The 21485-nt window shown below is 40.4% G+C and overlaps 1 protein-coding gene across 18 annotated transcripts in view; it reads left to right on the top strand.

The window, feature by feature from the left end:
* sox6 (SRY-box transcription factor 6) overlaps nucleotides 1–21485 on the top strand; it is a 178339-nt gene that overhangs the window by 95436 nt on the left and 61418 nt on the right. For 14 of the 18 annotated variants that reach the window (XM_053238096.1, XM_034308752.2, XM_034308749.2 and 11 more), the window contains 3 exons: nucleotides 490–564; nucleotides 13716–13888; nucleotides 16371–16439. In XM_053238096.1, coding sequence (XP_053094071.1) covers nucleotides 490–564; nucleotides 13716–13888; nucleotides 16371–16439 — 317 coding nt within the window. The remainder of the gene's footprint in view (nucleotides 1–489; nucleotides 565–13715; nucleotides 13889–16370; nucleotides 16440–21485) is intronic. The other 4 variants (XM_034308754.2, XM_034308755.2, XM_026930696.3 and 1 more) reach the window with 1 other exon arrangement.

Below are 21485 nucleotides of genomic sequence, written 5' to 3'. Positions count from 1 at the left end.
GTTTGTGGAGTCTGATTCTTTTGATTCGTTTACTGTTTGATTTGGTTTGGTTTCAAACGGCACATCACTTTTTGAACAAATCAGACAGTGAAAAAAAAAAAAGTTGTCTGAGATGTGTAGACCTGAAAACGTCCTCAAAAAACTCATTCATTCAGAAATGACAGAAAAAAGTTAAACATACATTTGCCAATTAAGTGTGTGTAGAAATCAGAAAGACTGCGCACCCGAGCACTGAGAACACAGATACTTATATAAATAACTAGTTTAATAACTTTTGTGTATGATTTATTTTCTCCAAATCTCCAGGACACATGGCATTTCTGCAGCACTGCAGCTCTGTCCTTTGGTTCAGTTTAGCGACTCACAAATATCTTAAAAAAAAAAAAAAAAAAAAGCTGCAACCTAAAACACATGGCATGTTTGATTCACTTCTTGCAGTGAGTCGATTCAGAGTCGAATCGCTTTCTCACTAGAGTTTTCTCCACTCAGAACCGGAGCGAGACTGCTTCTCTCAGACGTTCTCGGACCCGAGTGTCCTCACCTTCCTAAAGAACCACACACCAAGTGAGAGAACACACCATGGTTCCATTCACACACTCGAAACACTGTGTATGTGTAGCATCCATAAGAGTGATTCAGTAGATGAATCATTTATTGGTTTCCTTAAGAACCTTTTGATTGATGGATCTTAAAGTATGTTTGTTGGTTCCACACATGAGAGTAGATTATTGTGGGCCAAAAATGGCTCTTTAGGGAACCAAAAATTGTTCTAAAGACCTTTATAACGGGGGCATCTTTATAAGTGCACGGTAAAGAATTGGTTAAAAAAAAAAAAAACAATCACACTTGGACTTGTAATAGAGTAAAAGGGATAGCTTTATTTGTTTGTTTGGTTTTTTCATCAGCTGTGTGTGTGTGTATATACACTATATATATAAGAATATACACTATATATATCACAGTTCTGTATATCACAGCTTCTTCTCACTGAAGATGAGCTTCTGTTCTCTCGTCTTCTGATTTTTTTTCTCCTGGCTGCAGGTCTTAGCACGGACTGTTACAGGCGTGTGTTTATGTAGCAGCAGCAGGCACAGTACCAGCTCTCTGATAACACGGCAGCGTTCGGCTTTCTCCGCTCTCCTCCCTCCTTAATCGCTATCTCTCCATTTCGCTCTCCTCCTCTTTCTTTCCCTTTAGTCTCACCAACACCCTGTTTTTGTATTTTATTTTATACACACACCCTCAGGCTCTCTTTGTCACATATTTCCCATCTCGGATTCGTCAATGTTCCTATAACCTTATTTATTTATTTATTTACTTACTTACTTACTTACTTACTTACTTCTATCAGAGAATTGCTAATGTTGGCCATTGTGCTTTTACTCCTGCACTATTTACAGTTATAAATAACATTAGTCCTTGGTGTTAATGAGTTTGGATTAGATTAAATCTACTCTGTTTATTAAAAAAATAAGGAAAAAGAAAGGAAGAAAGGAAGGAAAAGTCATGCTAATAAGTGTATTCATCGGCAATAACCTTAATGAATCCCCAACGTGTAAATCATGTCACGGAAAATTCATTGTACCTTCTTTCCCCACCGTGTGCGCCACCGTAGATCAAAGTGCAGCGGGGAAAATGGCGGGAGGGTGAGCAGGGGGATGATTTAGCCCTTTTGAAAGCAGATATTTTTAAATTACAGGGCATTTTTGTGTTTGATAAACGGCAAAGAAAGGATGGAAAGGGTGGAAGGGGGAGGTGTGAGGTCACACTTTCGAAGGTAGAGGCAGGTAGAAGGCGTCGGAAAAAAAATAAAAAGAAAGAAAAACGCCTCTGAAGCGTCCACTCCGAGCTGACACACACGGAGGGAAGAAGAAAAAAAAGAAAAGAAAGGAAAAAAACAGACAGAGCTACTTTTCATATCACACCGGCAGCCTAAGGTTTCTAATTAGCGTGCCATTTCATATGACTGTAGACATTTCAAAGGGCTGCTTTGTGCTCCCCCGTTACAAAATGTCTCTCTGGTGCGTTTGAAGTCGACCCGATGTAAGTGCGGGCAATTAAAAAGGGAAGCTCAGGGTTGGGGAGACACACAAGGTCTGCTTAATTAAAACACAAACAAAGGCACCAAGCTGAGAAAGAAGAGAAAAAAATACACTCACGGACATAGACCGCACACACACACACACACACACACACACACACACACACAGAGCATTTGATTAAGATCTAAAGTGCAATGATAAATCAGATACCACGTTAATTGTCGAGTTAAAAAATCAATACGGAGGCCACGCATGCCTGTAAGTTCACATGAATAGGGACGAGGGCCAGATAAAGGATGACACGAGGATGAAAAGCCACGGCTGCCTGCCTGGCCTTGCTATTTCTCCTCCCGACTGCACGCCATTCAGACCGCTGCCGATGGAGACGTTCTGCGTTCGGCTCATTGTTCGTCTCTATTGTCCCGCAGTTACTGAAATAAAAGTTTGCTTTTGATATTTCTCAGATTAAAAAAAGTGACGTATAAATGTCTGAAGGGAAAAAAAACGTACTTGACGTTCTTTTATGCCTTTGCGAAAAGCAACTCCTGCATTTGTAGAAGAAATATATATATATATATACACATATACACGATATATACATATATACACACATATACAATATATACATACAGTATATAATATAGCAAGTATAGTATATTTGATAATTGGGTACAATTCCAAATATTTTTTGGAATTTTTGTGCAAGAATTGCGCTATAATGCTATAAGGTCAAAGAAGTTACAATGCCTCCACATAAGCACCCTATAAACAAGATTAACCAATCAGGATCTTGCATTTATCCTATTTTTTCTTTTTTGAAAGCTACTTGCTACCTACAGTCTGAGCTCAAGGAAAAAAGAAAGGTTTTATCAGATAAAATGTCATTTTACCTATATTACTAGCATTTAATCATTTTCATTGTAAATGTAATGAAGGGTTTTTTTTCCCCTCAGTTTGGTCACTTGCTAATTCCCCCACTAGCTAACTGCTCATGCTGCATCACAGGGCAGTGTAACACACTCAGAGGAAAGCACTATCCGCCCTCTTCCGCATACATGAGCTCACAGACACCCACGATTGGCTAGTGTCACTGTGATTGACAGGGGAGAGTTTGTATGCCCCTCCCAGTGCCCCACACACACACACACACACACACACACCCACACACACACACAAAAGTAGGCCAAACACTTTTCTTTTGCAACACTTGAAACTCCTTAAACGGTTAAATAATGAATTCAATCCATCACCACTCCTACTACTGTCTGGCACCATCTATATATATATATATATATATTCACATTTTTTGGTGCCCGATGAACCTGTTGAGTATTCGCTGGAGTGATAAGCTGGATTTGCTCAAGATGTGTCTGGACTTGCTCTGTCTATCTCAACAAAATGATCACACCAGGACATTTTTCTGGACTTCCGTCTCGTCACATGCCGTATGAAGTTCAATCTAACTGCAAGTTTAGCTGATCTCTGGTACTATAATTTGATCAACAGAAAACTAGCACTGACACGCTAGGTGTGCTAACATTCATGATCACTTGAGCATCAGATTTTTGTTTACAGAGCTGATTCGTCTCATGTGTTTCCAATCTTTTCAGCTGTAGTCATTGCAAAGCATCCTGTTCTCTATCCAGATGGAATAATAAGTGAAGAATAAACACTCTATAAATAACGAGGCGGTGTGACGAAGTTGTGCTGTTTATAGTTACATGTAACATTAGCTTAAGTTAGTTCCTGTTCTCACTTAGAGTGCATTATAGCAGCTATAAACCGTCATTCCCTCACCAGCCCCCCTTTTTTTCTCTCTCAAAGTTAAGAAGATAAAAGAAAACGCAGCTTGTTACCGAGAAACCGCAAAGAAGCATAAACTCCTCTGTCCTGAAGATGTTGGAAAAGTTACATTTACAGCTTTACCTCTGAAAAAAGGTGCACTGACACTGGAGACTCCTTCCATAAATGTTAAATGAACGTTTCCTCACAAAATATCAACACATTGATTTTTTAATTATTTTCTGTGGCGCATCTGCAGTACATGTCCCTGTGAATGAGCTGTTACTATAGAAAGCACATTAATGTATATAAATAAATCTGTGATTTGCTTCTGTATATAGAAAATGAATCAGCACCTTCTAACCAATCACAAGCCAGAATTCTAAAAGAACAGCTAAATCTAGCTGAAGATAAAGATGTTCCTTAGAGCAGGGAGGAATCTCCAGACATCAGACACCAGACACTGAGCCTCCACTTGTGCTTCTTCTAAAGCATTTCAGAGGGTCGGAGCACGGGGCCAGGTCTGGCACTTGAAGCGATTGTGGATGGCTTTTTTTTTTCTTGAGCAATGTGTTTGTTTTCATCCTGAGCTTAGCTGTCAGTCAGGAGGAACGGTGAGGAGCGGAGTCGAGATCTGCTGAACAAAACCACAGAGCAGGAGAGGCAAGCTGTCTGGAGCGAGGCCAAGCCACAGCGCAGCCCAGAGAGAACCGAGCGCACGGATCACCAGCTACAAATACACACTCCATACACCCGAGTTCAGCGTGTCAGGACGGAGAGAAGAGCTGCTGGCTTTGATGGATTAGTTTCACTTTTAAAACGTAGCATTTGTTTCTTCATTAATCATGTTAAACGTTCTTGACAGCCTGTTGCTAGTATTGAGAACAGAAATTTAAAAACAGGTTTAAAAATGTGAACACAAACATGTTGCTGAATGAGCAGGATTCTGATTGGTGTAGGGACTGAAAAACACAACGTCTGATTGGTCAAAAAGATTTGTTTACATTCTATGGGCCTGCTGTTTATAGTACAACTAACTTAACTTCAAAATGTAATATTGGATAAATACAAATACAAAACTTTTGTCTATAATAATAATAATAACAATAACAATAATAATAATAATGTGTTCCATTTACATAGTGCCTTTCTATCACTCAAGTTTGCTGTAAAAAAAATGTAAAGTATAAATAAAATAAATTTACGGAGTTAAAATTACAAGGGGAGATGAAGTGGACTACTCGTTTAGTCCTTTTTTATGCACATAAAGTGTAAATTTCAGCTTTTGGTGAAGTGCTTGTTTATAATCCAAACAAAATAGCAAAAAAATCTTTTACACTGCTAAACTGCAAAGCTAAGATTCAATTCGCAATCATGTTTTTTTTTTCTCGCCTGAAAATCAAGACACAATTTCACCTAAATCTCTACAACAAATAATTCTTAAATTATTCTTATGACTTTAACCTAAGCCATTCTCACATTTAGAACAATATTTATGAGATTTATGAGATATATTTATGTTTTTGAGAATTTGTTTCTGAAATCTAAGTGTTGAAAAATTGCCGTTTTCACAGCTCTCACTCCACTGCTGTTCAGAATGGTAGCTAATGCTAGCTAGGTAGCTAACACGATCTAAGCTGATGGGATTTCTCAGGAGTACACAAAAGTAAAATAAGAATAATAAGTCAGTAATGTGCTTAGTCTGTTTTATTGGGCGAAGTGTCAGGTGAAGAAACATCCGTCGTTACTCAGGCATTGTTCCTGATAGAGAAATAACAGAGAGGGAGAGAGAGGAGGGGGAAAAATCACCTCCACCCATCACCCACTGTAAAATATTCTTCCATTCGCCCGATTCAGAAGTGCCACGCTTTGCATTTTCTCAATAGGCAAACTGTTTGGCCTTATGTACCCAAGTGAAATATGAGCTACAGTAAATTATTATTCTTTGGGCCACATTTGCGAGATGAATGCCGGCCTAGCCGTGCTCCGTTGCTCTCCTAATGAATTGAGGGATTTAGCTTGTGGTGTTGGGGTGGCAGAAAGGCGCACCTTGTTTTCTGCCTTGCCTGCTTCTCTGACACGGTGTTACTGAAAACCCTCGCAAACAGGAGAGGAAACACACACACACACACACACACACACACTCAGACTGCTCTGGCCAAAGGAAAATCACCCCCACGGACATCGGACTGCCAGACACATGCTTAAGCGTTCTTACTGGGCAAATATTTTCATTTATTAAGCACATCCAAAAAGCTTCCGTGCACAGTGTCTGGCCTGCGCTCTTATTTCTCCGAGGCGGTGAAACTCTATCACTTAATAATTCACACATTAGAAGTGCATCTTTGTGTAATGTTCTCTTTTAACCCGGTGTTTAGGACACCGTTGTTTGAGCCTAAAAGTAGCTTATATTTACATATTTATACCACAGCGATGTCAGATTCTGTATTCTGATTGTCCAGAATCTATCTGTGAATCCCAGGTTTATATTAATGTCCTCGTTTAATATGTTATCGTTTCTATAGTAACAGCTCATTCACAGGGATTTGTAAGGCAGAACACTAGACTAATAATAAACAGATTAAAAACGTGAGTAAGCATTGATAAGGTGACATTTTCTGTAAGGAGATGTTTGTTATGTAACATTTATGGAAGGAGTCTCCAGTGTCAGCGCTTTGTAACAGTCAGAGGTAAAGCTGTGACTTTAAGTTTTCTGACGTCTTCAGGACAGAGGAGTTTAAGCTTTGTGGTTCTTGTGTGTCTTATTAACTTCAAGAGAGAGAAAAGAAGTGAGGGAATGATTGTTTATATTATTTATGCTGTAACGTAAGTGAGAACTTGTTTCACAGATATTCCACAAATGTAGCTATAAATGGAGAAAAATGTCATGTTATTCTATAATAATAATAATAATAATAATAATAATAACAGTAACCCCGCTTTATCAAACCACCCTGTCGCTCATTATTTTACTATAACAGTGTTATTTGCTTAAGACAGAGACCCGAGGGGAAAAAAACTGATCCCATCCACACACTCAGATCCCCTGATTACAAACACCAAGGTCACAAATGTCCTCCTTCTTCAACTCCTACATTGCCGTGAAACCTTAGACGCAAGCCGTCTAGTCTTAACACAAATCCTTTGTGACTGAAGTACTTAACTATCAGCAGAGGCAATCAGATCAAATCACATGAGCGATTCTTCCAGTCAGTGTCGAGGTTTTTTTATTTAGCAAGGCCTTGAATTGGGGCCAGGTTTGGGACTAGCTCTGTGATAAAAGCAGGAAGATGTCAAGGCATCGCCGTAAGAGCTGAATTAGCAATTTTTTAAAAGTGGCCCACACGCTCACGCTCAAGGCCTCTCTGCACTGGCCAAGTCCGAGCACCAAAACATGACATTGAGTATGGATTTGTCTCATCAGCTTAGTTCAGGATAAGTGCTAAGTCAGTGAAGCCTTTGTATTGGATTCTAGCGCTAGCTTAATTATCAGCAGGAAATAAAAATGCTACATGAAGGGCACCTCGCTTTAAGAGCTAATTAGTCAAATTTTGGAGAACTGAACACATGTGGGATCATTCCACACATACCTCGTGCTAACCCCTCCCATGTCCTCAGCTCACAAATGCATAATAAACAAGGACATTCACACATTTACCCAAATCATGCTAGCTAGCAGAGAGCCTTATTTGCATTGGCAAGCAGAGTTAATTGCGCTTAAGTGCTTAAGGCTACACTGTCTTCTTTGTCGCTAGTTCAACAAGACTTTCGCCCTCTGTCAAGCTCCGGCAAGGCTGTTACCTTTCATGCTGCATTTAAGCGTAGCTCTGAAATGTTTTTTTTTTTCTGAATTGATGGCTTGCACGGGCCATATGCTGACATGTGGTAGCACGTCCATGCTCAAGCTTGTTAATGAAGTTTTATTGGCAGGATTAGCAAGGTTTTATATCATCGCGTAGGGGCTGCCAGCCAGGTAAAACAGCTGTCGCTCGTATTGTTTCAGTTCAAGGGGAAAGGAAAGCACTTTTAGGGCCGTATCACTCAAAACAGCATGAGAGTGTGTGTATCTTCTGGAGGTCCTATTTTTTTATTCTGGGCAAATTTTATGATTGTTTAGATTCTGTTGTAATATTCCCTACATTTCATATATTGCAAACGGTATCGGATAAGCATTAAAAAGAAGTTTGAAAATGCAGTGAAGACGATAACAGTAAGTAATGACAGAGAGTCATTCGATATGTATGCTTTAAATCAGCCTTTAAGCTCATTCACCTTGACTTGCACAGCGGACGCTCCACATAAACAGATTAAAAAAGTGTGCACTTGTGGATATGGTGAAGTTTTCTGTAAGATTTAACAGTTATTGAAGGAGTCTCCAGTGTCAGCGCTTTATAACAGTCAGAGGTAAAGCTGTAACTTTATATTTTCGGACATCTTCAGGACAGAGGAGTTTATGCTTTGTGATTTCTTGGTAACAAAACAAGCTGGTGAACGTGAACTTAAAATACACACCGCTCGGTGTATTTTGCTTCGAGTTTCTCATGTGGAAGAACACGAGTGCTGAGCCTCCAGCCACGTCAGGCATGTCAGCTATGTGCAGTGTACGTCCGGACTCGGCCTCGGCACAATCGCTGCTTTTTACAGGCCTCCTAATTTACTTAGGATGGACTCGCAGCATATGGGGAGCATCCACAATGGCTGACTGACAGAGAGACAAAGAAATTCCAGTGCTGGGACGTTTTGGGGAGGAAAAAAAAAAGTCATTCACATTTAGTCATAATGGCTCAGCTGTCCTAACCAAAGACTGGGAAGAGAATAGGGAGCCTTGTGATTCTTTTTTACATCCCTTTTTTCCTCTTCGTTCTTTCTTTTCTTGTGTGTGTGCTCGAAGCTTTTATCTTTGTCATTCACTTGGGACCGTTCAACGTTACAAGCTGCCTTCTCTTTCCCTGCTGCAGGACTTGGAACTCAAATTAGGGCCCGCTTGATTAGAAAAGGAAAAGAGAGGGGGAGGCTCGAGTTGAGAGAATAGCTGTTGGACAGAACAAATCGCACCCATACAAAGTGTCTTTTATCCTTTAGGTCCTCTTTTTGCTGGACCCCCCCTTGTTCAGTTGTTCACTGGAGTCTCTGTTGCTTTGGTTCTCTGTCTGTCATTCATCGTGTAGACATGTCTTCTGGTCTGGGGTTGGTGAAAAGTAAGGGTGGGATCCTTGAATAGGTATCTGTGCCCCCGACATTCTCACAGGACTTTAACTTATCCATACATCCAGCTCATGTATCTCTCTGAGCTTCTTGCTCTGTAATTCTCAGCCCTCATGGGCATTGGTATGTTTTTACTCAGCTGCCCCTTTAACCTGTCACAAAGTATTACTCGAGTTCTAGAAACACGCCGTCTTTAAAAGCAAGGAGGCTTCCTGACCAGACTGTCTCCTTCCAGGAAAGATGATGAGAGGAGACACCTTTACAAGAGAGTCTAGACCCACTGCTGTTAAAGAGCTGCGCAATACGCATGGCTGGCCTCTTTGTCAGCAGATGCAGTCTCTGTCCTCCGCATGCTGCCCTGTCCAATAAAACATGTGCTGGCATTTTAAAAGTGATCCATAATCTGGAGCAGGAAGAAAAGGACTCGGACACAGCGAACAAAAACATATGGTGGGCCATATGCTTAATTATTAAAAGGTAGACACGTAAACAGTGTAGTTTAGCCAGTATATGGGAATTTGCTGTATGGATGTTTTTTCTGTTTCTTTCCATTCCAATTGCCTTCCAAACACCATCTTGACGAAATAGTTACTTGGATATAACTCTCGAGCTTTCAGGAATACGTTCCCCAAACCAGGCCTTTTAGAAGTTTGAGAAAGGAGGACAAGATGAGAGCAGAATGGGGAGACAGTAGAAAGGCGGACAGTTGCTATTATGGTGGTGTAGGAGCAGAGGGAAGAGGAGGGGGATGGCCTCAGTCCTGTACAATTGAGAAGAGACTGAGAAACAATGTGAGCTCTGTTGGTATGCTTCTAGTGTTTAGGCAAAGCAGCATTCCCCAACTCACGGCCCCTGCGCTGAACCCTTTCAAGTGCATCTCTCTCTCTCTCTCTTTTGTTTCTGTATTTCCTGACATGTCCTTTAAACAGTGAACACCTGTAACACACGTGTGGTCATAGTCATGCATGTGTACAGAAACATGCACAGGCCTCACATCAGTCAACATCAGTTAAGCAACCAATACTTGTTCAGAGCTCGAGAATTTAATTCTAAACTGAAAAGCAGTGAAGACAGGAAGTATACTGACTCGATCATTGCGCAAGTGCACATGCTACCTGAATTAGGAAGTAAGATTTATTTATTATTAAGACAGATTTAAAACAACTTGCAAAGTGCTATACATTAAATAAAAAGGGTACATGAAATAAAATGAAATATTAAACATAAAACAGCCAGTTAAACATATAGCAACACAGAATAATAAATTGCAGCAGAAGTGCCAGACTATCACCTATTGTCCCTGAATAAATGGCAACATGTACAGGTAGAGTTAAAGACGAGATCTCTTTCCAAATGGAGGGGTCTAATAGCAGTCAGGAAGCTGTTTCAGAATCTAAGGGTGTAAAGGCAAATCCCCGTTCACCCTTCATTTTTACAGCCAACAGATTTTGTGAGGAAGACCTCAAGGTGATAGTAACTCAACAATATAAAGAGAAGCCAGAGCATTAAGAACTTCACAAACAAATAAGAGCACTTGCAACTGAACTCTAAAGTGAACTAGGAGCCAATGAAGTGAAGCAAGGAGTGGCGTAATGTGCTAAGAAGTTGCTACCTGGATCTATTATTCATGTGCATGCAGGTATGCACACAGTTTTGTATAGAGATTGAAAAGATAGCACACACAAGGACATTCAGATTAGCATGCCTTCCATGTTGGATGTGTACGAGAGAGCATGTGAGAAATCAGGGGGTCAAGCACTGGATTGTAAACATCAGTGTTTTTACATTATCACCATTTTAAATGATTGCTGTGGATAGTCTGGTTAAAAATAGTCATTTTAGTGTGAACAGAAAGTCAAAATAGAGATGTGTTTACAAATAAAGCCTGAGAGCCATCTTGGGCAGGAATTGAGCAGGAACTCTGTGACGTGAGCAGATGTTTAGTTCCAATTCTCCATTCTCATCCTGACTCCTCCTCTAAAAGCTTCCTGATGGAGAATGGTATAGGGTTATGCTCTTTGACATCTTCTTGTCTACATGTGGACACAACCAACAAAGAATGTATGTGTGTGTATTGGGTGTGCAGTAGCCTTTCCAAACAGCAGCACGCTGCTAAATGCAGCCCTTCATGGCTCGAGCCAAAGGTTAATAAAATCGGTGTCCGAATGTATCAATTTTACAGATAAGCCATTCACGACAAGTGCACCGAGCTGAATAAGAAGTTGATTCAGGGCCATCGAAAAAACCACACGCGGCAGCTATGAATGGACGCTTTTTAGGGGGCTTTCTCGTTTTTTTCAGAGTGAGGATAAATGGAGAATTGCTGCTTCTCTCTCTCTCTTTCTCTCTCTGTCTCTCTCTCTCTCTCTCTCCCCGTTGCAGTGCCGGCTTGAATTCTGCCAGAGTGCACCTCTGAATGGGGGGCTGGAGGTTGACAGGCCCTATTAAGACAAATGGCCTTCCTCATCGGAGAGATAAAATAAATCAGGTGTTTAGTCAAATTAAAATAGTTGAACTGGAGCGAGGCCCCAGGGAGACCATGGGGAGAAACTCAACACAGATGTGGACGATGAAATACAGGAAGACACCCAGGAAAGAATTTAAGGAGCGAGCTGTACTGTACTATACCGTAACCAAACACCCCCCCAACCCCCCCCCCCCCCCCCCCCCAAAACTCGTCGTCCAGCATTTCTCGCGGTCTCCCTCGTATCTTTCATAAATGTGCAGAAACAGCAGCATGTCACCCTTGAAGAGAAAAAAAAGAGCAAGGAGGACAGCGAGAGCTCGCTACTAGAAAGTGAGTTACTGTCCAGCCTCTCACGAGCAATTACGGTCCATGTGTAAGTCAATGAATGGATCACTTAGCATTGATTAGATAGAGGTGCAGCAGGACTGCCTCGGCTCTCTCGCGCACAAATAAAGACAGACTTGGTGAAGATGGCTGTCCCCCCCACACACTCAAATACACATAGACTTGGCTTTTTCTGTGATTGTAATGATGCTCAGTAATGAGACTGTGTTTGATGTCGGTGTGTGAGAGAGAAATAATGAGACAATGCTGAGGTGACAGTGACCCTGTTAGGGAGAAACTCAGGAAAAGTGTTTGTGTCTGAAGCTTCCTTAATGAGAATGGAGAGCAGTCATTAAATTGGCCTTGCAGCACATCTACACAAACACAAACACACACATACGCTTGCTTAGCATTGTCTGCCACTAATCAGCCACCTTCACTCATCTTACACCATCATCCCTTTTCTAACAGGAGCTATTGTGGTTTTTGCTTGATATCTTCAAGGAGCGAGAACTTTAATGAGCCTGTCCTCACATCTAGTCTCACCTCTGGGCTATAGCACTCAAGCAGTATAAAATCTTCCAGCAAACTGCTTATTTCCCCATAGACATACCTTCAAAATTAGCAGAATACCAACCAAAATTCCAGTCTTGGTTTGTTTCTTTTTTGTAGTTTCGTAGTGTTTCTTTGAAGTGCTTCAAACAGGAGTTTATTTTCAAGTCGTACATTTCATTTCATTTACATCATTGTTCCTGCACAAGCATGGATTTGAAAAGCATGCTATCAGCCAATAAACATTGTTAGCCATCATTTATCACCACATTTCACTGAAAAATATGGCCACTGGCTCAGTTTACTTTCCGAGAAATGTACGTGGCACATCCGGACTCATACGTCCAAACCCTACTTAAACTAAGGGGGCCAATACTAATGATTCTCTTCAATTATTATAATACCTCCATCCCCATCTCCCAAAGCTCCTAATTACCTTTAAATTCTTCTCAAAGAACAAGAGTTCTTTACATTTATATGATCAGCTTTGACACTCAAGATTATTTTATGATTTAAAAAAAATAGTGATAAGGAAGCGAGATGGAACAATGCGATTATGTAAAAACAAATGTAAAAGCTGGAGAGTCTGAGATGGTCAGAATCTGGTGTCTCTCTGTTCATCTCTCGGTGTAAACACACTGATCTCAGAAGCTCCTTGAGGAGGATAATAAAGCAAGATACACAGCAGATGCTTTGTAATATCTTCACAAAGCCAGAGATCTGTAGATTTGGAGCAGGGAAATTATTTCTGATCCTCTTGAATAAACTAGTCTGGGGTTTGCTTTAACTAAAGAATACAATGGCTGGGTGTCAAATAACAGGATTGGTTGAACTTCTTGTTTTGAGTTTCATATTTCTGGAGAAAGGCATGCTGTGGTCTGTAGAGAAGGTGGAATATCTTCTTAGTGAATGGAGCAAAAAGGAATTGAGATCCATGACTACAACTCATAAGCGAGTAGCTTCACCTGAAGGGGTTCAAGAAAAAATGTAGCATAAATGTACCTATTGTCTAAAATTCTGCAAAAAAAACCCCAAACATTTGACCTGTGGTTTGGAAGGAATTTTCAGGGTGAAATTAAATGTCTAAACGAGCCCAGAATCAATCTTGCGTGCAGACTGGAATACTCTTCCTGAGCATCTGCATCTCTAATTTCCTTCTACCTTCATTCTTTTACTTCTGGAAGCATCTTGAGTTAATTTGACAACAGGCTCATCTCTTCTGGTTTCACACTGCCATGAGAGTTCTAGCATGGATTTAAACCTGTGTGTATGGACATGCTGTACATGAGTTTACTCATGAGTGTGAGTCTGAGTGACCGCTGGTGTCTTGTTTCTGTGTCCAGGTACTCCAGAAAGTCTGGCTGAGAAAGAGAGGCAGCTTTCGACGATGATCACGCAGCTGATCAGCCTGAGAGAGCAGCTCTTGGCTGCCCACGATGAGCAGAAGAAGCTGGCGGCCTCGCAGATGGAGAAGCAGCGGCAGCAAATGGAGCTGGCTCGACAGCAGCAAGAACAAGTGAGCTCTCTCCCTCTCTTTCTGTCTCTCTTTTTCTGTCTCTTTTTCATCTCTGACCTCTGATCTGTACATCCTGTGCCAGACCTTATCTCATCTCTAAGTCTTGAACTTGAGTTTCATCCTTTTAAATTTAACATCTTTTCATAACATTATTCGCCACGCAGCACTAAATTATTGTGAACCGTCCTCATTCAGTCGGCGAGTCAATTCAGAAATATTTGAGAGTAAAAATGTAATTACTTGCCATTTCAAAGAAGGGAAGAAATCAAATTAATATAATATTATTCTGTCCTAATGCTGAATGTATGTGACCTTGTGCATGGCTTTCGCCTCAAATTTCACTCAGCATATGAGGAAGAATAAGCAATTTACTTCTGGTTCATAATTTATAGAATTTATAGTATATTTTTCATTTTAAAAAAAAAGCAGAAGCTCTAAGACATCCCTATTAGATCAATCTCAGCATGAAATCAGAGGCACAAATCAGGCAAATGAGGCATATTAAAGAAATCAGCAGATTAACACAGCTCATGAACTGCTTTAATGACAGAGGCAGCGTCAAGGGAAAGGATCCGTTCCCAACTCTTTAATTTTTTTTCATAATAATTAGCCCACAGAAATCCTATTCAATACATTACATAGATTAATAGGCATATCTCGATGTCAAATCGTCTGCCTGCGCTTCGGATAGATAGATGGCCTCATCTCGGATAGATGTGTCGGAAGATTCAGACGGTACTTAAAGTTTATGGGAATCGGGAGCCGCATTGTATGCTTCTGTGATTTTGGTATATTGGGATTATATTTACTGTCACGCTGGCGTGTACCAGGATGTTTCCTTTTCATTAAGGGGGGAAAGAAAATGGCAGTTATGGGCGGAGGGATGGGAGATGAGTGGAGAGAGAAATGGAGAGAGAGATATAGAGAGAGAGATAGAGAGGGAGGGAGGAGGCTACCCGCCCGAAGTTAGAATGTCATTTAGCCATCCAGACACGACACAGTAATTAACTGTTGACACTCGTGAAGGAGCCGGCACAAATTAATCCTGACACATTTGCAGACGAGTGATATCTTACAGTGAACACTTTGTAATTATATTTGAAAATGAAAATTAAATGACACTTAAAACTAGGCTGTCAGGCTCAGCGAGGCGCGGCGGCTCATGGGGAGTTCAGAGGGGGAAAAGAGGGGTGGAGGGAGGGAGGGAGAAAAGAAGTGATACCTTGGGGGGTTGTGGGTGCTCTGATAAGCCCCGCCCACTCACAGAGCCAAGCCAGCCACGCCTCCGCTGCGTAAACATGCCAGTCACGTCGCTTCCTCTTATGATAAACTGTTACGCACAGTGGTAGGTCTAAGCTTAGAGGTTACGGCTTGACAATACCTGTTTAGTATCGAATTGTTTGTGATACTAAATATCTGTCATTTACCAGCAGTAGATATTTAACTACAATTTTATTACAACCAAAAACCACAGAAAGTCTTCTTCCCTGCTTGATTAATGGTGGCGTCTGCCAACATAAACAACTCATGTTACAGTGCTAGTGTTAGAAAAGTGTGGAAGAATTTCAGCAGAGCTTCTACAAGACTTTTATTTCTACTACGTCTCGAGTCATAAACGTTGCGTGGTGTATTAGTGTATTTTGCACTTCTAAGCAAGGCTTGAGATCACGTCTAGGAAATATAGTCAACTGAAATCACACACCTGACTGATCAACATGACAGGTGTTCATGTGATTTAGATAAAATGTAAAGAACCCAACAGTTTTTTTAAAGAACTGTTGCTTTGTTCATTTGGACCCCCCACATTATCTGAAACTTAGTAATTTGACTTTGATGAAGGCTTTCAGCTCCGCCCACTCTGCAGTCATGTGATGTGATGTCATGTCAGGCTGTATATTCCTGAAAAGCTTGTTTCCTGATACATATATCAATTAATGATCAGTGTATCATATACATATCAGTTTCCTTTATAAACCTTATAAACTACATTAAATTGAGTGAAAACAGAATTGTATTTGTATTTTCTAAAAATATTTTTTATGTTCATAACCAGAAATCTCAGTTCTCAATGTTCATTCCTATCTCTGATTAGTAGGATATTATAGAGGAATTTCTCAAAATGTTTAAACAATAAAGGAATGATTTTCCAGCAAATGCTTTTTGTTACTTCACAGTGAAATAAACATTTTAATTCTAACATCATCCAAAGACTAGATTTTTTTAAATTAGATTTAGCTCTATGCAAATTTAAATGTTACAATGCAATACAAACATTACTGTAAGAATATGAGCAATCAGCTGGCAAAGATTAATTACGTCAGGTTTTTTTTTTTTTACCTGTAGTGCCTCGCCTTAAGGAAGAAATTAAATGTACTAAATTAGATCAGACTGTTTGAGGATTAAAGATGCCACGGTGTCACAGCCGATCGTTCGGGATTGTGCTTTGCGAGAGCAATAATCGAGAAATGCTTGTGCTCCACAGATCGCCAGACAGCAGCAGCAACTTCTTCAGCAGCAGCACAAAATCAATCTCCTTCAGCAGCAGATTCAGGTCAGTGTGTTTCCTTTTCGGCTTGTGTGTGCGTGTGTGTGTGTGCGTGTGTGTGCGTGTTTATGCATGTACAATATCACAGACGTGTATCTGTGACTTATATCCAAGTGTTTTAAGAATTACGCTAAAGTAGGCCTCTGGTGTCAGATCTCGTCTTCTCTGTGTCCTTCATCGTAACACTCGTCAGTAATTAGGCGCTAGCAGCCGAGCTGTTGCATAAATATCGGCTAATAATTAGCACTTGCCAATTAACGAAGAAAATGACAGGAAGAGAAAGAGTGTGGCGAGCTGAATAACACCTAGCTGTGTTTGTTGTTTGCTTGCCTTTTTTTTTTTCTTTGGCTGAACATACCCTAAGGCTTCGTAAATACCTCCGAAATGCAAAGCCATGTGACAAAAACTCCTGAAAGCACCTACTGCTTTTTTCTTCTTCTACACCAAGTGCCTATTTTTATATTATTTTACAAATCATACAGAACTGAAGCACTGAATGTTATGTACGCACCTTAATGGAACACTCCAACTTTTTTACTCTGATCCATGGTATCCATGGTATCTGTAGTGTGTGTGTGTGTGTGTGCTGAGAGATGAACAGAAAAACTCTAAACTCACAATAGTGTAAGTCTAAGGGCAGATGATTAGATTTTGGCAATAAATGGATAAATTAGATGACTATAAAACACTAATTTGACCTGCAGCCGTTCCACAGGAACAGAGTCGGCGTTCAGATGCGACAGACCTGAGAGAAAATCTTCCCAAAACTGTTCTTATAGACTTTTATCCAACTTTCCAACAGTAGAAAGTAGTTCCGGTTACTGTACACTGTCCTGTAGGTTTTGTCATATCCATACACCATCAGAAACGCACAACACAACTCCACTGGGAATACTGTACACAGCCACAAATTCACCTCTCTGAATAAAAGTAGTTCCATCTGATAGATGCAGCTTTAAACAATTCAAGTTTAAGTTTCATTTAAACATTTATTGTAATTGAAATTTAACAGCTGCCACCTAGACTTCCATTTTGAGCAAGTCAAAGTTCTTGTTTGTGGTAATCACACACACACACACACACACACACACACTAGAGAAGCATAATAATATCAGTTGGAGTAATTATTAGGTGTATTAAGTAAGTATTGAGTTTAAAGTATTTACTCGACCAGCAGTTATGGAGATACGGAGAGGATAAGAAGAAGAACAAGGGTGCCAGTGTGTGTGTGTGTGTGTGTGTGTGTGTGTGTGTGTGTGTGTGTGTGTGGGGGGTATGTGTTGTTCCTTTGAGCAAGGTTAGTGGACCACCCGGTCTGAGCGCTGGACATACACAAGCTGGTCAGTGGCAGCGGTCAAGGTCTTCACCCACATCATACACACACACACACACACACACACATGAAAGCTAAGGGTGTTAGCTGTGCCAGGAGAAGCTCTCCTCCTCATTCTCTTGCTCATTCAATCTTTCAATCTCTCTCACCCAGTGGAGACAGGTACTGCTTTCCCCATCTCTCCAGTTCATCCCTCTTTCTCTTCCAGTGCAAAACCTAATGTGCAATGCTGTCAGTCAGGCTTGAGAGAGAGAGAGAGAGAGAGAGAGACAGAGAGACAGAGAGATGGAGAGAGAATTTTGGTGATTATTGATGAGCACCTCAGCGTGTTTTGTAAACTGGAACGACAGGAATCCAAATCCAGATGGAATGTAATCCAATCCTCTGGATGAGAGATAGAGAGAGAGAGAGAGAAAGAGAAATAGAGAGAGATAGACTGACAGAAATACATAGACAGAGAGAAGGAGAGACAGAGAGTAATAGAAAGACACACAGAGGGAGAGAGACACAAAGAAAGAGTAATAGAGAGAAAAAGAGATAGATAAAGACAGACAGAAAGAAAGGGAGAGAGGGATACACAGATAGAGAAAGACTGAAAGAGAGACAGATAGAAAGAGAGAGAGACAGGCTTCAGTTTTGTTAGATAAAAACCCAATGTGCTATCTTGTCCATCAGTCACTCTTCACACACTTTCTTTGCTCTCCGTCCTTCACGTCTCACTCTTTATTTCCCTCTGTGTCAGGAATGGTTAGCGTAGCTCAGGTTACATCTCTCTTTACGTTTGTCTCTCACTTCAAACGAAACCCCGAGGCATTCCCCCTCCTCACAAAGAAAATAAAAATAATAAAACACACTACAACTCGCCGTGGCCTTGAGAGGCTTTGCACAACTGTACAGTGTTTCAGATCTTCACTCACTCCCACCTCCTTCCTCTGTTTTTTTTCTCCACGCACTTCCTACTCTGATGTATCGGGGCAAAAAAGCAAAACCCGTGTTTGATTTACGCGGCCCGGAGTCGAGCGGCGGGATTTAAAGGGAGACAGTAAAACCTCTTTCAAGTGCACTTTCCCTGGAGAAAGGACTCTCTATCACCGGCCTGAACTGATCAAGAGGGGATGGAGCGCCAGTCTATAATCCCACTGTCTCTCACACACACACACACACACACACACACACACACAGAGTCCCTATCTGTCCAAAAAAAACAAGGGATATAACCACAATCTGTCAGAAAAGTGTGAAAAAATATCCCAGTGTAACATCAACCCAGTATTACACTTTCCCATGTATCTGTATGTCCTTATGATCTTGGATTAAAAAACAAATCTGACAGCATTAAATGCCATAAAACCTGAGTACGATATTAAACCGTCTCCTTTTCCAGAAACTTCTTGGTAAATATGATGAGCAGTGACATATTGCTGCATTCCTAAAGGAATATAACCGTTATTATAGAAATGATCTGAAAGTGTGTTATATTTCATCGCTATGATAATTATCCATTACGAATAAACACAAGTACTGTTCATAATGTGCCAAAAAAGTGAGTACGCCTTATAAGTTATTATAATCAGGTTATAACGTCATATTAATATTAATTATTAATATGTCAATAAGGTACACTCGTACAAGCACTCGTTATTTATATGAGGGAGGCTTGCAAAGACGTGCAAAATTAGACGATATTGTTCCATTTTAAACAAACAAAAAAAATAATAAATAAATAAATAAATAAATGAATAAATGCATGATTCTTTGCCACTGGCAATTTAATTTGTTATGGATAATTCATAGTGTATAATAAAGGCATCTTCACAATTCATAATAACAATTATATCAATTATAACAATGAATAATTTATTAATTTTTTTAACATAGATAGATAGATAGATAGATAGATAGATCAGTTTTCTGACTCCTTAGTGGTCACAACATCTATAATGCTTTTTTTCTTATTTAAAGTACCAACAAAATGTTATATAGAGGAGGAAAAGAGGGAAAAGACAAGAGAAGGATGATTAGGGGAGGAGGAGGAAGAGAAAAAGGAGGAAGAGGAGGAAGAGAAAGAGGAGGAGAAGGAGGAGGAGGAGGAGGAGAAGGAAGCTCGCTAATGCAGTTCACTGGAACTCTGTTTTCATTAGACGCTGCTCTTAAAAAATGCCCAGTGCCCTTAACATATAACAGCGTTGAGTTAATTAGTGCTGAAAACAAGCAAACTGGTCTTAAAGGTGTGTGTGTGTGTGTGTGTTTGTGTTTGTGTGTGTGAGAGAGAGAGAGAGAGAGAGAGAGAGAGAGAGAAAGAGAGAGAGGGAGAGAGAGAGAGAGAGAGAGAAACAGACAGACAAAGAGACAGATAGTTTTGGCAATTATTGATGATGTCACTGATCACATCTTCATGTTTTCTAAACAGGAATGACCAAATGATGGGGGAGAGAGAGAGAGAGAGAGAGAGAAAGGGAAAGACACAGAGAGAGAGAGAGAGAGAGAGAAAGGGAAAGACAGAGAGAGAGAGAGAGAGAGAGAGAGAGAAAGGGAAAGACACAGAGAGAGAGAGAGAGAGAGAGAGAGAGAGAGAGAGAGAGAAGCTACTATTTTGGCTGAAGCGACTTTTTCTCCTGTTTCGGTGATTATTGATGATGTCACTGATCACATCAGCACATTTAGTAAACCAGAATGATCCGGGAATCTAAATCCAGCCATCAGGAATCTAATGAAAGAGATTTAAAAAAAGTAAAAGAAAAAGATTTCTGAAAGAAAAAGAGACTTCTGTTGTTTGTCCCTTGGGATTACAGTGTTGCTTGTGTTCAGATTACATCGCTACGTGACGTTATCAGAACATCAGCGTTTCCCTTTTCACCCCTCACCGACGTGTTTATTTATTTATTTATTTCAGTGCGACGACTTCAGCCTTTCACTCACATCACCGCAGATTGAATAAAACAATAAAACACAAACGTCAAATTTCTTTCCATAAGACGAGGAAAGTTGGACAAAACAAGAAGCAGAACTAGAGGCTTGTTGTTCCTCGTCACTCTTGGCATTGATGATAGAGGAGTGAGAAGAAAGGAACCGGGTTCTGCTGCGCTGTTTAGGAAAAAGCGGTCTCCATGGCAGTTCCACTTGTTTTATTCGTTTAATTTCCCCCTTTAGCAGTGACGTATTCAGATCCGGAGTTTGAGCCGGAGTGGACTCTGCAGTAATTATAGAGGACTGAACGGCTGGATGACGGCGAACGTAGCCGACATGAGCAGCAGGCTATGAAATGACTTAATAAAACGGCGCTGAAAGCTGTTGCCCAAACACTTGTTTCCCAGGAATATGTGATTACTCATCTTAAAAAGTTCCATTTCTCTTATTATTCTAAGTATTTATTATTTATTTATTTTTATTATCGCTCGGCTGCTGCATGGAGCTTATAAAATACTCCCTCCATTGACTGGTTATGTCCAAGCCATTTTGTTTAGGAGAGATATTTAGTTTATTATTTATCCCACACCGCTGTTGAGTTCTGGAATCTGATTGGTCAGAAGGTGTTGATTAGTTTTCTGTAACAGCAGCTCTGATAAGAGTTATCGTTCCTCTAGTTACAGCTCAGACGTCAGACTATGAAATCACTGCGGTGTAAGAGGAATAAAACACACGAGGAAGTGCTGTCATAGAAAAATAATCAACTTTCGGGTGGTAAGAGTCACTCTGTGTGATTTATTCGTCATTTAATT

The sequence above is a fragment of the Pangasianodon hypophthalmus genome, chromosome 11, assembly GCF_027358585.1.
Source record: "Pangasianodon hypophthalmus isolate fPanHyp1 chromosome 11, fPanHyp1.pri, whole genome shotgun sequence".
NCBI lineage: Eukaryota > Metazoa > Chordata > Actinopteri > Siluriformes > Pangasiidae > Pangasianodon > Pangasianodon hypophthalmus.
Note: the sequence above shows the minus strand (reverse complement) of the source record. Positions and strands in the feature narration are given on the sequence as shown.